Source organism: Glycine max, chromosome 13 (genome assembly GCF_000004515.6).
Source record: "Glycine max cultivar Williams 82 chromosome 13, Glycine_max_v4.0, whole genome shotgun sequence".
Lineage (NCBI taxonomy): Eukaryota > Viridiplantae > Streptophyta > Magnoliopsida > Fabales > Fabaceae > Glycine > Glycine max.
Genome location: NC_038249.2, coordinates 5,192,044 through 5,209,406, shown reverse-complemented (window position 1 = coordinate 5,209,406; position 17,363 = coordinate 5,192,044). Strand labels below are relative to the sequence as shown.

At 40.1% G+C, this 17,363-nt stretch overlaps 1 protein-coding gene across 6 annotated transcripts in view; it reads right to left on the bottom strand.

Moving 5' to 3' along the window:
- Positions 1-17,363, bottom strand: part of LOC100799939 (protein FAM91A1) — a 72,983-nt gene that overhangs the window by 28,320 nt on the left and 27,300 nt on the right. For 4 of the 6 annotated variants that reach the window (XR_417535.4, XM_003541223.5, XM_006593826.4 and 1 more), the window contains exons 3-5: positions 14,167-14,284; positions 13,247-13,343; positions 11,615-11,721 (exon numbers count right to left, since the gene is read on the bottom strand). Coding sequence is in view for 4 of the 6 variants with exons in the window: in XM_003541223.5 (XP_003541271.1) it covers positions 11,615-11,721; positions 13,247-13,343; positions 14,167-14,284 (322 nt within the window). In the remaining 2 variants the exon portion in view is untranslated. Of the gene's footprint in view, positions 1-11,614; positions 11,722-13,246; positions 13,344-14,166; positions 14,285-14,374; positions 15,715-17,363 lie in introns of those variants that run through there. The other 2 variants (XM_006593827.4, XM_006593829.3) reach the window with 2 other exon arrangements.

Below are 17,363 nucleotides of genomic sequence, written 5' to 3'. Positions count from 1 at the left end.
TATTTCCTCCGACAACCATATCTCCCTCCGTCGCCAGCAGTTACACTTTTCAAGGCCTCAACTAAGTTCCTCCACTACCTGCACTTGGTATGCTTCCCCCCCAATATCGACACTTACGGTGTGATGGATGGTGGGGCTCCACGGCGTACGGATGAGCACCCTAGCATGGTCCACCCTTCTAACCTCCTCTGTATCGTCATCAACATCCACCAGGTCCCTATTGCGGCCACAATCTGCTGGATGTACTTCCTATCTCAGGCTATAAGTGGAATGCCCCAGTACTGTACCCAAGTTAATCTATGCCCCGTTCTTAGGCTCGGGTGCCATTTTTCCAGCAAGTAGACATGGAGTCTTCTTCCTCCACTACCTCGTTCACCATGCGTTTGGCTGTATCGTCCGTAAGCCCGAGTAAAAGCACCATGTCGTCCCCCATGTACTTCGGGGTTATTTCTACGCCAAAGTCCCACTGTGGGTCTTCTTCAAGTCTATCGTACCACCTCAAGTCTTTCAGTCGCCCAACCCATGCTTGTCTAAACCACTGCTTGTCATGCAGAGGAATATCGAGGAGTAACGATGATCGTGACTCGACTCGCTTGGTAGCCTCCTTGTATAAAACCTTCGGTTGACCAGCATTGTACTTGTCTCTGGCTACTACCGCCGCATACGAGGTCGAGCCCCTTGTTGCTTGATGCTGTCCTCGATGTGGTGCTTCTTTTGGCTGCTTCCCCTCATGCCCGAGTGGTACTGATGGTGCCGCTGTCTTCATTGCCGTGTCTCTCCCATATTTAGGTATGTTCACGTACAACTTCAAGCCTCCGATGACAATCTGGTCCAGTTGCCTCGCTAACTTATGCGCATCGTTCACTCCCTTGAATCTAGCGAAACCGTATCTCCTACCATTCCTGTTTCTCTTCTTTGAGATAAAGATCTCCCTCAAATCGCCCCACTTCCTAAAACTTTGCCACATGTCCTGTTCTGTGATGTTGTCTGGAAATCTTGTGAAGTAGAAGGACGAAACATCCTTCTTGTCCCTCCAGTTTTCCCGTCTGTAGTTTTGTTGTTGACCATCCCTGTTGCCGGAGTATGTCCATCGAGGATCCACATGTAAGCTCACTATCTCTCACTGTTGTCCTACCTCTGGTCCTAACTCTCTCCCACCCCGTGTTTCTCTCTCTACTCATTCTCTCATCCCATATAATAGGAGCAGCAAAGTCTTCGATATGAGATTCAAATTTATGAGAAACAAAATGGAAGTCTGGTCAAAAACATAATTCAGAAGTGTTTGATGATGAAGATAACCATTAAGGTATATTATTCAGTTTAACATCTCTAGAAGCAATGCCTCGCCTAATTACGTGAAAGCAAGTCTTAAAAGGTAATATTGGCACTAAAATTGTATTGGAGAATTGTAAAGGAACTGCAGTTTGGGTAGTTAGTTTGCTCAGTTAGTTAGAGTTAGTTAGTTAGTGACAGCTGTTGACAGCTGTCCTAACTAACTGATTAGTCTATAAATATGAAGCTGTAAGCATTGAGTTAGTTGGGTTAATAAAACTGAATTTCTCCCCTTTTTCATTTCTCTGTTATCAATTCTAATATGGTATCTAGAGCCTAGTTCGATCAAGCGATCAATAATGGCAGAATCAAACAACTCCTTTCCCTCCTCTTCCGTGTTTCCTAATTCGATCAGTGAAAAGCTTGATGACTCCAACTTTCTGTTATGGCATCAACAAGTTAAACCAGCGATCAAATCACACCAGCTTCAATGTTTCATTGCAAATCCTTTGATTCCACCGCAATTTCTTACTAATGCAGATTGTCAAATCGGAAAAGAAAATCAAGTCTGGGAGAAGATTCATGAATACTTCAACAAACAAACGCGAGCTCAAGCAAGGAAATTGAGCACTGAGCTGCGATCTACAATGCTCAAGGATAAGTCGATGCATGCGTTTCTTCCCAAAGTTCAGGAGATCGCTGATTCTCTTGCTTCGGTAGGAAGTCCGATTTCTCCTCAAGAGCATGTCGATGCGCTGCTCAAAGGTCTCCCACGAGGTTATAATTCTGTTATTTTAGTGGTTGAAAGCAAGTTTGAACCTCTTCCGATTGCAGAAATTGAGGCTCTTCTCCTAGCTCACAAGATTATAGTATGGTCATACCGCTTCTCATTGTCATTATCGATATGATCAGAAAGTATCAACCAAATCCTAATTTGACACTTAATGATCGCTCAGTTCCACCTCCTAACTCATATCAGTCAAGTCAGAATTATCAACCAGCCCAAAATTACTTATCTCAGAATTATTCTTCACAGCAAAACACCTCTAATGCTGCTTCTAGACAGACCACTAATGGTTCGCATCCCTCCAATGTTTGATAAATCCTAACAGCTATAAAGCTTCAACCTCTCATCCACCTAGTGCTATGTTGACAAATATCGATCTACAGTCTAATAATTCTAATTAGATCCCTGATTCTGGAGCATCTTTTCATGTTACTGGAAAATCCCAAAATATTCAGCAATTAGCTCCTTTTTTTTTTTTTTTGCACAGCAAAAATCAATATATTATATATGAAATCCAGTACTAGGTGTACTGAAAATACAAAGATAAAAGCAATACAAATACAGTCTGCACCCCATTAGGAGAGACCGAAGGCAGCCCACCAAAGTACAAACCCATCCCCTCTAGGAAAAAACATCCTTTAGATTGGTTGACCAGAAAGTAAAGTGCATGTTGAAGTCCTTCTCCACACATTTTAGCCAGGACCAGGTGTGGAACAAGGCATCATCCATGACCTTTTCAGGAGTGAACGGCTGGTTCTTGAAAAGAATGGCGTTTCTATGAGACCAAATGGAGAAGGACAGGGCTAGCCACCGAAATTCCCATCTTTTGATTGTCCTAGCTTTGCTATTCCACTGGGTGAATTGTAAAAAGTGATTCTTTGGATCCATGGAATGAGGACCCACTCTATTAACCCATCTCATTGTCTCCCACCAAAGACTCCTAGTCTTTTCACAGTTGAACATAAGGTGATAAATCGATTCTTCTTCATGGTCACATAGAGGACAGCTATAAGAAGGCATTGTGACCTGTCTCTTTCTGAGATTGTCCATAGTGGGAAGTCTATTTTTGAAAAATCTCCAAGAAAATGCACTCACTTTTGGAGGAATTTTCAATTTCCACATACAATTAAGAACAATGTCCTCACTATCATTATGGTGAGACTCCTGCAGCACTTTGTAGGCAGATTTTGTTGAAAATATTCCATTAGTGTCTGGCTTCCACCAAAGGATCTCTGCTGGATTGTTGAATGAGAGCAGAATCGATCTCAGCTAGGAAATCAGCTGCCACTTGAATTTCATGATCAAAAAAGTCCCTTCTCCATGATAACTTCCATTCCCACCTACCTTCCACATAATCTCCCATAGAATTGATTGGTGAATTCTGCTGTTTACTGATCAAATATAATTGGGGATATTTTCCTTGGAGATTACAATTTCCCTCCATCCATTTATCCTTCCAGAAACTGATACTGGACCCCCTTCCTACCCTCCATATTAAATTATCAATAAAGCAGTCCTTGTGATGCTACTGAAATATGCTCTTCAAGTCCTGCCACCATTGGGAAGTGAAGTTCCTCCTTGTACCAGAAATCAACTCCTTCCACCCACCATACTTAGAGATTAAGATTCTAGCCCACGGTTGGTCATGATTATTAGCCAGATGCCACCCCCATTTGCCAAGTAAAGCTTCATTAAATAGAGATAGGTCTTTAATCCCTAAACCCCCTTTGTTCTTAGGAAGACAAACTTTGCCCACTTCACCCAAGGAATTTTGTTGGCCTCTTGGTGTCCTCCCCACAGAAGGATAGAAGGTAGATAGGTAAGGCTGAGAGGACAGAATTAATAAGGGTGATTCTGCCCCCCATAGACAGAGTTCTTTGCTTCCATGTTGCAAGTTTAACTTCAAACCTCGTTACAATGGGCTGCCACACGATCCAGCTCTTAGAGGACACCCCAACTGGAATTCCAAGGTAAATAAAAGGAAAGTCCAAAGTATTGCAATTAAGGAATAAGGCAGCTTCCCTGCACCAGCTTACAGATTTACCCAAGCAACCAAAGTGACTTTTAGAGTAGTTTATCTTGAGGCCAGATGCCTCCTCAAAGCACCTTAGAACACATTTTAAGGTTCTAACATTATGCTTAGTTGCATCTCCAAAAAACAGGGTATCATCAGCATATTGGAGGATGTTCACTTCTTCTTTTAAAGATCCCACAAGGTAGCTGCTAAACAGATTCTTGGACACAGCTGACCTCATCAAACCTGTAAGACCTTCCGCTACAATATTGAAGAGGAAAGGTGCAAGGGGATCACCTTGCCTTAGACCTCTCTTAGGGGTAAACTCCTTAGATGGACTCCCATTAACTAAAATGATATGGTTGCAGTAGAAAGATAACCATTTATCCATTTCCTCCACCTTTCACAAAAACCCATCCTCATGAGCATGTAGTCAAGAAAGCCCCAAGAAACCGAGTCATAAGCCTTCTCAAAGTCCGCTTTGAAGACCATGCAAGGTTTACTTCTAGATTTGGCCTCAGCTATAGCCTCATTGGCAATTAAGACACCATGTAGAATGTGTCTCCCCTTCATAAAAGCCGTTTGCCTTTCATCTATAAGGTTTGGTAAAACAGCAGCCAGCCTCTTTGCCAAGACTTTTGCCACAATTTTATAGACACACCCTATGAGGGAGATGGGTCTATAATCATTGAAAGATTGAGGTTCATTAATCTTTGGAATGAGGGCTATAAAGGAAGCATTAGTTCCTTTTGGGAAGGATTCATTGATGTAGAATTCATCCATGAATCTCAAGAAGTCTGGTTTCAAAATCTCCCAAAAGTGTTTAATGAAATTAAAATTGAAGCCATCCGGGCCAGGGCTTTTGTCCCCCCCACACTCCCAAACTGCAGATTTGATCTCCACTTCATTAAATCTGGATACCAGACTTTCTTTGTCTCTTAGATCCAGAGATGGAAAGAAGACACCATCCAGAGTTGGCCTGTTATAGCATTCCTCAAGAAATCTGTCTCTGAAATAAAGGACAGCTGCATCTTTGACCTTGCAAGGTTCATGAATCCACACACCATCCATGAAAATACCTGGAATAGCATTTTTTCTTCTTCTATGGTTGATCAATCTGTGAAAATAAGTAGAGTTGTTGTCCCCTTCTTTTAGCCACGTAACTCTAGCCTTTTGTCTCAACATAGATTCATATGCATAAGCTGCCTCCCACAATTGGACTTGAAGAGATTTCTTAAGAGTGACTTCCACTTGGGATAGAGGTCTGTCATTTGTACCATTCTCCAAAGCATTCAACTCCTTTTTAATCATAATGACTTTTCTAGCATTAGCTTCACCATTTGTTAAACTCCACTGCTTTATGCATTGTTTGAGAAGTTTTAATTTATGGTTCAGGACATATCCTCCCCATCCTGGAGGATGATAATTGCCCCATTGCTGCTAAACTAGGTGCTGGAAACCCTTGTCCTGCAGCCACCAATCCATAACCTTGAATGGTTTTGGCCCCCAATCTATGTTTTTTGACTTCAACAAGATGGGGCAGTGGTCTGAAAAGTCTCTGTCAAGCACATACTGAGTAGAGTCATATGCACAATCTATGTTTTTTGACTTCAACAAGATGGGGCTGAGACACGTCTGGGGCTAAGGTGTAACAACGTGGTCTGGATGCACCCCCCTGACACGTCATCTTCCTTATAGATGAGGCCTCTGTCTGCATGATCCAGAGGTGATGTCTTATTTGCATTCCTGGTTGTCTCAGCAAACTTAGTGTGGCCCGAAAACCTTCTTCCTACACCCACCTTTTTCCTAGAGTAAACCTTGAGGTTATGGGTAGTTTCTTCTCCAAATGATACTGGGCCTTTAATATGCAGGCCCAAATTCTGCATTACCCCTTTTGGCCCCCTATTGTGAGTGCTATTAAACGAACCGTGACTCACTTTAGAAGGGGAATTTAAATTTGTATTGACCGCAGGGCATAGGACTGGGGAAAAATCCTCTGGGTTATGTTGAAGGACCCTAAGGTCAGCGCTTTTGACTCTGTCATCTTCATTGGGGCCAGCGTCTTCTTTTTCCTCATGCGGCAAAGATTTCTGATCATGAGAGGAAGTCCTACGAGCTTCCGTTCCACTTCCATGCAAAGGTTCTGTGAGAGGACCGTTGAGGACCTCCTATCGCGTGGCGCAGTGCATCAGAGTCGCAGCAGGAGGCAGCTCCCTCTGGTGAGATGACACGTCACCATCAGAAGAGACCTCGGAGTCCATGCACCATAGATTGATGGCGTTGGTCCATCTTTGCCGCCGCCCGACCCTCCTGTGTTCCGACGAAGCTCCGTCAGGGACGCTAGTAATGGAGTCTTCGTCGGAATCCTCCATTACCGTCGTGAACGGTGATGGCGATAAAGCTTCTAACTCCGACCACCACCCTCGTTTACCGATAGGTCGAGCTACCTCCTCCTTCAGAAACAAGTGATGCTCCTTGTCGTTAACCAAAGCCTTCATCGATTTGGAGAAGATTGGTTTCTCCTTTGTGCGAATCAGAATCCGCGCGACGTCAAGCCTCGAACGGTCCACTGTCTGCTCATCGAGTTCAACAATCTCTCCAAATGTCGAAAGCAAGGTCTGAAAGTGCTTTGCTTCCCATATCTCCAGAGGAACACCCCAGATATGAATCCATATCAGCCTGAATTCAGTCTTCATCTCCGGCGTCCATTTCTGGATGGAATGAATGGTTGACACTCCGTTGGATTGTTCTCTACGGTTTAGTTTGTCTGCTTTAGCCTCATCCATATCTTGGAGAATAATGGCGTCGTCCCCCCAGTATGAGACCTTCACATCCATACCTACCATCTCCTGAACCTCATCCACCGCCTTCTCAAACATACCTCTATTTTTTAAACGGCCCACCCAGAGATTATCCAACCAGTTAGTTTTGTCCTTCCCAGTTTGAATGACTACAGATACGTCAGGAACTTCTGGTCCCTTCTTCCCCATCAAAGGCATCGTAATCTCCATCTCTTTCGGCTTATGGTCGAGCTTGACAGCTTCAGCGTACGATTTCATACCAGTGGAGGTCGTGCTGTTGATTCTGGCTTGTTTGTTTTCCATATGGTCCATGGATACCTTCCTTGCTCGAACCACTTCACCCCCTGTTCTCCCCACTTCCTTTTTACCTCCTCTCTGAAACTTGGGTTTGTTGACAAACAACTTCTTCCCTTCTATGTAGATTTTGTTGTCCAGTTGTCTCTCCAACCAGCCTGCATCCTCCACTCCTTTGAAGCGGACAAAACCATAACGTTGACCCTATTTATTCTTTGATTGAGGTATAAACACCTCCCACACTTTTCCCCACTCCTGGAATAGATTCCAGAGGTAAGTTTCGTTCACAGAGTCTGGGAAATGAGAGAAATAAAAGGATGTGATGTCCTTATTGTTTTTCCATGATAGAGCTCTGTGTTTCTCTCCTATCAGATGAGCGTGAGAAACATATTGTCGAGGTGATCCTATTCTTTTCTGTAGTCGAGCCTTCCTTCTACCTTCCACTTGAATCCACGGGTGTTCGTAGTGGGTGTTATCGCTGTCTCTGGGATTGGTCTCTGTTTTGTTGTAAGCTGTTTCGTTGATGACATGACCTCTGCTCCTCCGATCCTCCTTGCTCGTTGTGAAACGAGCCCTTCCATAAGGAAACTCATGCAGGTGTCTAGTAGTCGAGCGTCCTCTCTCTCTCTTAGGATTCCTCTCAGAAACCGACACTCCCTTTCTCCTTGATACTCTCTCTCGCTCTGTGTCTAGCGTTGTCTCTCTCACTCTCTCCATCTCTGAATCTCTGTCTCTCTCGTTCTCTGATTCTCTTTCCCTCACGTTCGCTCTCTCTAACTCTGTTTCTCTCTCTCTCTCGTTCTCTCTCTCTGTTTCTCTCTCTAACCATCTCTCTTATCCAAGTTTTTGAAGGACCTGACCAGATCTTCATTGGTAATGGTCAAGGTCTAAATATTTGATCCACTAGTTCCTCTCATTTTATTTCCCCTCATAATTCTAAAGTTTCTTTGTCTCTTAATCAACTTTTACATGTGTCATCTATTACTAAAAATCTTATGAGTGTAAGTAAATTTGTTAAAGATAATCAAGTTTACTTTGAATTTCATTCACATTTCTGTGTTGGTAAATCTCAGGTTTCCAATGAGATCTTACTTCAAGGCTCTGTTGGACCTGATGGACTCTATTCATTTCCAAATCTTCAACTACAAAGCTTTCCATTCAACTCATCACCAGCTTCCTATTTTGTTTCCAATTCCAGTGATTCTAATTCTGTTTTTCCTAATTGTACAAATTCTGTTGCTTCTGTGGAGACCAAGTCAAGCAACCTATGGCATGCTAGACTTGGTCATCCAAATTTCCATGTAATGAAACTTATACTACAGCAATGTAATATACAACTATCCAATAAAAATGCTGTTGATTTTTGTGCATCTTGCTGTGTAGGAAAGTCTGACAGACTTCCTTCTTCTCTGTCTAATATTGTTTGCTCTGCTCCTTTAGAGTTAATTTACAGTGATCTTTGGGGACCTTCTCCTGTTACTTCCACCAATGGCTTTTTATATTACATAACCTTTGTCGATGCCTTTTCAAAGTATACTTGGATTTATCTCTTAAAGAATAAATCTGAAACTTTCAGTATTTTTCAACAGTTTAAGGCCATGGTAGAACTTAAGTTTAATGCCAAAATTAAAAATCTCCAAACTGATTGGGGAGGAGAGTTTAGACCTTTTGCCCCTTTTCTAGCTAAACTTGGCATAAACCACAGATTGATATGTCCACATACTCATCATCAAAATGGAGTGGTGGAAAGAAAACATAGACATATAGTTGAGTCAGGCCTTACACTTCTCAAACATGCATCCTCAACTCTTAAATTTTGGGACTATGCTTTCACTACAGCTCTTTTTCTAATAAACAGATTACCATCATCCTCCCTTAACTTTGATGTACCCTATACTGTGCTTTTTAAACAACCACCTGATTACAATGTTTTAAAGACTTTTGGTTCTGCCTGTTTTCCCTTTCTTAGACCTTATAACAGACATAACTTTGATTATAGGTCACAAGAATGTCTCTTCTTAGGGTACTCAACCTCACACAAAGGCTATAAGTGCTTTTCATCTTCAGGAAGACTGTTTATCTCTAAAGATGTTGTCTTCAATGAAATCAGATTTCCATATACTGATTTGTTTGAGTCATCTTCTGTCTCTTCTACTATTCCCTCATCTTCTACTCATTTTTCTCAGTTCCATTCCTCTGGTTCACTCTCCACAGGTCACTTCTACTGTTTCTTCTCCACTGCTTCTATTGAGACTTTTGTTTCTGTTGACAATTCCGTTTCTGTTGAGAATTCTGCTTCTTCTCAACCAGTTTCTGTTGATAATTCTGTTTCTAATCACGATTTACTTTCTGATGGTGGTTCTAATACCGGTTCTGTTGAGCATTCAGTTTCATGGTTCTAATGCTGGTTCTGTAGAGCATTCAGATTCCAACCCTGATATTCATTCTCCTTTACCTGCCATAACTACTAATGCTCACCCTATGCAAACTAGATCAAAATCTGGAATTTTTCAACCCAGAATTAATCCTACAATTCTTCTCACTCATTGTGAACCAAAGTATTAAGCATGCCATTTCTGATCCCAATTGGCTGCATGCTATGCAGCAAGAATACTCAGCTCTCTCATTAACAATAATACATGAGATCTAGTCCCTCTTCCTCCAAACAGAAGGGCTATTGGATGTAAATGGGTTTTCAGGATGAAGGAAAATTCAGATGGATCTCTTAACAGATACAAAGATAGACTAGTGGCTAAGGGTTTTCATCAAGTTCAAGCATTTGACTTCAATGAAACATTTTCTCCAGTCATAAAACCTGTCAATATTAGACTCATTATTACTCTAGCATTGACTCATAATTGGGATCTCTTTCAACTAGATGTCAACAAAGCATTCCTAATCGATACTCTTGAAGAATCTGTCTGTGTCACAGCCACCTGACTTTGTAAACTCGCGCTCTGGTTTGTATGCTTAAAAAGGATATCTTTATGGCTTAAAACAAGCCCCTAGGCAATGGTTTGACAAACTACAATTCACTCTTCTTCAGTTTGGCTTCAAAGCAAGCAAGTGTGACCCCTCATTGTTTGTTTACACAGCTCAACATCAAACTGTTTATCTCCTGGTATATGTTGATGACATAATAATTACTGGTAGCTCTTCTATGCTGATCCAGAAACTTACCTCTAAACTGAATTCCAGCTTTGCTTTTAAGCATCTTGGAAAATTGGACTATTTTTTGGGAATTGAGGTCAAAGCACTGCCTGGTAACTCTCTTGTTCTCACTCAGAGCAAGTACATCAGAGATCTTCTTCAAAAGACAAAGATGACAGAGGCTCAGCCTATCTCCTCTCCAATGACAACTACCTGCAAGTTGTAATGACTTATTTTCGGATCCTACTTTTTACAGATCAGCTGTGGGAGCCTTACAGTATACTACAATTACTCGACCAGAAATAAGCTTTGCAGTTAACAAGGTCTGTCAATTCATGGCTAATCCATAGGACATTGGACAGTAGTCAAGAGAATTCAAAGACATCTAAAAGGGTCTCTCTCTCATAGACTTCAACTAAGACCTGCTATATCAGGTCAACCTATACCTCTTAGAGGTCTTTGTAATGCTGACTGGGCCTCAGATGTTGATGACAGAAGGTCAACATCAGGAGCTGCAGTTTATCTAGGACCTAATCTCATTTCCTGATGGTCAAGAAAACAACAAGTTGAAGCCCAGTCAAGTACTGAGGCAGAATACAGAAGTTTAGCCCAAGTAACAGCAGAGATTTTATGGATTCAGACTCTCTTGTCTGAATAAGGTGTTCCTTTTAAAACACCAGTGATTTTTTGTGATAACCAAAGTTCTGTAGCACTGACTCACAACCCTGTTCTCCATACAAGGACCAAACACATGGAAATTGATGTGTTTTTTGTCAGAGAAAGAGTTCTAACCAAGCAGCTGATTGTTCATCACATTCCTGGTCTTGATCAGTGGACTGATGCTTTAACAAAACCCTTCTCTCCAACCAGGTTTCAGTTTCTAAAAGGCAAACTCAATGTGATTGATCTTTCTTCTAAGTCTCAACCACCTTGAGTTTGAGGGGGGGTATTGAAGTATTGTAAAGGAACTGCAGCTATTACTGCAGTTCTGGGTAGTTAGTTTACCTGAGTTAGTTTGTTCAGTTAGTTATAGTTAGTTATAGTTAGTTATAGTTAGTTAGTTTGGGACAGCTGTCCTAACTAACTGATTAGTCTATAAATATGAAGCTGTAAGCATTGAGTTAGTTGGGTTAATGAAACTGAATTTCTTCCCTTTTTCATTTCTCTGTTATCAATTCTAATAAATTGGAACAGGTAATAAAACAACCACAGATGCATAGAATATCATGATGATACATGAAATCTAAGAATCAAACACATATTTCTGTATACGGTATGGGAAAATCTATCCAGTACCTTAGATCTGCACTTGTTCATTATATCAATAAATTCATTTCTCCCAATTCCTGTAAGTCTTAAAACATCTGCAGCACTAAAATTTGGGATGCTGTCATAAGGTTGCTCTGCAAATAATTCAAGCATGCAGAATTTTTTAGGCCAGCTCATTTGCAAGCAAATGTTTACTATTCTGCATCTTAATTAACCTATAGCACACAAGTGAACAAGTACTAGATAGAGTTCTTTGATCAGGAAGAAAATATAAACTCCCATAGACTAAGTAAAAAACTAAATAAGCAGCTCAAATAATAAAAAACTAAATAAAACCAAATAGGAATATTGTCCTCTACACTACCACAACTGTGTAACTTAGGAAAAGCCCAAAGGCATTAGCAGCTCAAATATATACAAAATATCATAAATATTATTAATGAGTCAGAATATCTTAGAGTATCTTGAATGATCTCTTAGGAGTGGTTTTCATATTTTGTTATATTTCATCATTTTTGCCTTATTTAATTAGGTATTCTACTGTTAGGAATAAATATAAATAAGCGGTTTTACACAATCTCTCTCTGAGTCCAAATTTTTTAATCACCATCTCCTCGATCATCACACTGAAATTGTTGTGATTGAGATTGAGATTAACCCTAACATATGTATATTTCAATTATTCCTTACTTTGGTTCTCCGTTAGACTAGGATTGTCTGACTGTGGAACCAGCAGTAAGGTATACTTTATATGTATATCAGTACCTCTGGTACTTCATTTTATATAAATACTATATTATCTTTGCCAATCCAAAAAAAAAAATCAAAGTTCTAACACACTCTGTAGCTTATCCCATCAATATTCACTGCCAAATTACCAAGAATCGGGAACACCAAATAATTTCCATAATTATTTTCTTTCTTCAAACAATTAGTCATCCCTCTTATAATGTTCTTCTTATACCCCTCCACTATCTTTCTTCTAACACAGAAATATTTATTTCCAAGAGCATACTCAGCAAAACCACAAATCTTGAATGCCAATGCCCAACAACAGTTGCTCTGGCCAAATTGGCTTTTAGATCCACATCAGGTTTAATAAATATTGAGCACACACTTCATCCCCAAGTTTACACAAATATTATTTGGCTTTCTGCCTACTAGACCATACATACTCACTACTAATCACACTTCATCATGTAGGATGAGTCTGCACCCTCAATTTAGACAAGGTAGCATTTTCCTATGAACAGGGGGGAAGAAGCAGATTTACCATTTCAGAGACAATTTCCGTCACTTCAAGGGCTAACCAAGAACATTATATCCAATAGAAAAGTTCAATTCTATCCTATAGAAAAGTTTTTACAAGTCAACATTATACTTCTTACTATCAATCTGTATTATGAACATAATTATCAATTCAAGATCAAAGAAAATGACCAACTCTTCCAGTTCCAACCATTCAAGTTACAAAAGAACACAGTCATAAATATTCTTACAAATACTATTCATTTGGTAGTCAACAATCTGGATAAGAGGGCATGATTTTACATACAAGTCACTCAATTGCAAGCTATGCTATATGCAGCAAATATTAATCAGGTCTCATCATGAAGAAATAATGCATTTGAGAATTGCAACAAGCAAGTAAAAAGTTACCATTTCTCATTACTTCAAAAATCATATCACAATAATATCTGAATGGCGATACTCTCATTACACGGCAAATATACTCGGCCAGATGATAAGGAAATAGCTGCAAGTGAAAAAACAAGCATATTAAATGCGGATGCATTGCAACAAAAGCAGAAGATGAGCTCACTGCTTAATATCCAGGTTCTGAATTCCTTGTCTTATTGGGTTAGTGTACCCCTTAAACTCTATTTAATGAAATTTTAATTATAAAAGAAATGCCCAACATCCAGGAAGTGGTAGTGTAGTAGCTATATCTGGCATTCATTGATCCAAGTACACAGATGAGAGTTTTTTTTTTCCTTTACAAAATGACAAGTTAATATAGTTAAACTATTTACTATTAACTAAAGTTGGTCCTAAAACAAAAGAGAAACAAAGTCCAGATTTCAATTACAGTGTTGTAATTTTTGTTTTGAAGCATTAAAACTTCAATTTTCTCCCAAAAAAATTTGGCTAAAATGTAATTTTGGTCCCTTATCTACATGTTAGGTTTCAGTTTGGTCCTTTATGTTTAAAAAGTTCCACTTTGGTCCTTTAAAGTGTCTCCGTTAGACCAAATTGGTCCTACTATCAATTTTTGGCACTAACAGTGTCAATTTTGGCTGACATGGCATCTTCACAGTTTGCCACGTGTCACCAAGCTGACCAGATTAGCATGATAACTAACGGAAGGACCAATTTGGTCTGATAGAGAAACTTTAAGGGACCAAAGTGAAACTTTCTAAACTTAAAGGACAAAATTGAGACTTAAAATGTAGTTAAGGGACCAGTTATCGATTTTAGCCATAAAAAATTCTATCAACAAATTGTTGTGATTACTGAACATCTAATAATGTATTTGAAATACAGTTTCAGAATCAGATAGCATTCAGTCAAGGACATACAGCAAGATTCTTCCGCAAGTAACGCATCATCTCTTCATAATATTCACTTTCTTTACAAACTTTACGAGCATAACAACTATTCCATTGAAGTCTCTTCTTTATGCAACTTTCAATTATCCTGCACAAAATTTTCATTACCAACAAAAAGAAAAGGCAATATTGAGATTGTCATTGTCAAAAAGAAAGTAAATTGGATAATTACTCATACAGTGCTATGTAGGTGGTTTGAACAGCTGCAAAGAAGGCCACCAGAAACACTGGTGAGGAAAGTAAATTGTATGGTTTTTAACACTGTGAAAGGGGGTAGAAGAAGACCAAGAAGGACATTGGAGAAAATTGTAAAGGGATCTCATGGTGAACAATATCCTTGAGAATTTGGTATTTAATTGAACCCAATGGCTTTGTGTGATCCATATAGTCAATCCCACCTTGTTTGTGGAGGATAAGACTTTTGTTGATGTTATCGCAGTTATACAGTACAATGTAATTACAGTAATTAGGGTAAAATTGTAAATCTTTGTGAACACTTTTAGAATTAATTAGGGTAAAATTGTAAATCTTTGGTGGACTTTGATGACGATGTGGAAGAAAGGCGGAGGTTGGACAGGGCAAGGATCCTTATCAAAATCCCTTGGCGACCGTTAATCCACCATTCAGTAGCAGTCCTCATCGGCGGCGAAACCCACATAGTTCAGATGGTGGAAGAAACTCACAGCGCAGAAGGAAGGCGAGCCCGACACCGGCGGAGCTTCTCCGGGTCATCGGAAGAAATTACGTCCGACGTTAGCGACTTCGACACACCATTGACTGGGTACAGTGGTCCTTCGCCGAGGTTTCTCGCCACCAAAGCCATGGATGGAAGCAACGTCCATTGGGTTGAGAAAATACCAAGCAGTCTCCCAGGGAATGAATACCCAACGGGTATTGAAGGAAGTAGCAAGGCACACGGCTCTATACCTGACCAGTGCGTGACAAAAAGTGACAAGGGGAAAACCATCGCGCTCGAAGCTGGCCCAATGTCGGAAGAAATTGCCATTAGCGGTGAAGGTGCAGGTGGGAACGCGAATAGCACTGCCAACTCAAGGGGAAAAAAAGGAAAGTGAGTTGTGTGAGCTGGTGGGGTGCACGGAAAGCATTTATGGAAAAGCAGAATATGTCTTGGAGATTGGTCAAAAGGAGGCTGAGAGTCAAAATCACAACGGGTCACAAAAAACTTCATTCAAAAACTCACGTGACCCACACTTGGAACCTACTGGGCCTAATCCTGATTTGGGCCTTACCATCCACACGGAAGGAGCAGTTTTAAATTGTGAAGGGGAAAAACACCAAGAGCAGGTAGCGGAGACGGGGAGCGATTTTAAGGTGTATGTAAGGGCCAGGGGGTGCAGAAAGAGAGTGGCCCAACCGAGCAGGACAGAATATTTACCTGTAAAAACAAAAGCTACACATCCCCAAAAACAACCCCGACAAGGAATGCAAACAGCAATTAGAGGCAACGAAGGATACTCAGCCCTCTCAGTTTCAGATTATGATTCAGACTCAATAGATCCTAACTTACAGCCAGAACAAACGAATACATCAAAAAGTAGGGACCAATGTAGCAACAAATTTATCGAAGAAGCAACAAATTTATCGAAGAAGCAACAGCGCAATGGGAAATGGCAAAAGATTTGGGGATGACATGGGGGTCAAAACAACCAAAAATCATTGAAAAAATTTCTTCAATGGAGATAATAGACAGGAACAACGCAGAGTTACTGGGAAAAAGAATTAGTTCATCATGAATATTCTATCCTATAATGTCAGAGGATTAGGGAGAGGGGTGAAATGGACAGCTATCAGAAGACTGGTCCAGAAACACCATGTTGACTGTTGTGCATTCAGGAGACGAAGAAAGATCATATAGATAGGGCCATGTGCATATCTCTATGGGGGGACAGCGATATGAATTGGGAATCTCAGTCGACGATTAACACAGCTAGTGGACTTCTTTGCGTATGGAACAAACAAACTTTTAAAGGGGAAATGAGGGTTTCCGGTAGGGGATATATCCTATTGGAGGGCACGTGGACTCAAGAGATGCAGAAAATTTTCATTGTGAATGTATATGCACCATGTGATGCAGCCTGTAAGCGCATCTTATGGGATTCCATTAGGCAACTTAAGAGCCTGGCACCCACTGGCCTTTGGTGTATTTTGGGTGACTTCAACAGCATCAGGCACCCATTTGAGAGAGTGAGTATGACTCAGAGGGAGGGGGATCTCAGTAGTACTATAGAGTTCAATGACTGGTTGGCGGTAGGGGTGGAAATGAGTCGAACAGCTTGTCGAGGGCTTTTGGCTCGGCCTATGTAAGGCTCGGCTCGGCTTGGCTTGTTTACTATAAAGGTCAAGCTCAAGCTTTTTAAAAAGTCTTTTTAGATAAAAAGGCCAAACTCAAACTATAAAAAAAGCTTATTAAGCTTGACAAGCCGGCTAATAATAATAATAATAATAATAATAATAAATTTATTTTATCAAATTTTATCTTATCCAGATTTTATTCTATCTAGATTTTATTTTATCCAGATTTTATTCCATCTAGATTTTATTTCGTCTAGATTTTATTTCATCCAATCTTATCTTATCTTGTCCAGATTTTATTTTATTTCGTTTGTGGGCTTAGACTTAAAATAGATTTGTGAGCTTTGGGGCAGAGGACCTATATAATAGCACCAAGGTTTTAGTTTAGGAAGTTTTTTTTTTTGGAGAGGAGAATAATTCTAGGATTTTAGAATTCCAGTTTTTATTACTATTCATGCACACTGTTCACGTAGAATAAAATTCGTTTTCTACAATTTCGTTTCGACTTCAATCTACAATTTTGTTTCTACTGATTAATGGAAGGCTAAGTCTCCAACATTGTTTTCTCTTGAGGATCAAGCACAACTCTCTTTGAGGTTTTGTTATTACTATTGAATACTGATCAGTTTTTCCTCTTCACCAATTACGTTGTATTTGTTGCTATTAATCCATGCATGCTTAGTGCTTGATTAATTATCTTTACGCTTAATTTACGTTCATGCTTAATGATTAGTTTCGTTCATGATTAATCGGTGTATGTGTTGTTTAATCACATAATGACAACCTTATGTTATTTTCGCTTAGTAATTTAATTTAGGGTTGGATTAAGTGGTTGAACTGATTAAGGATAAATT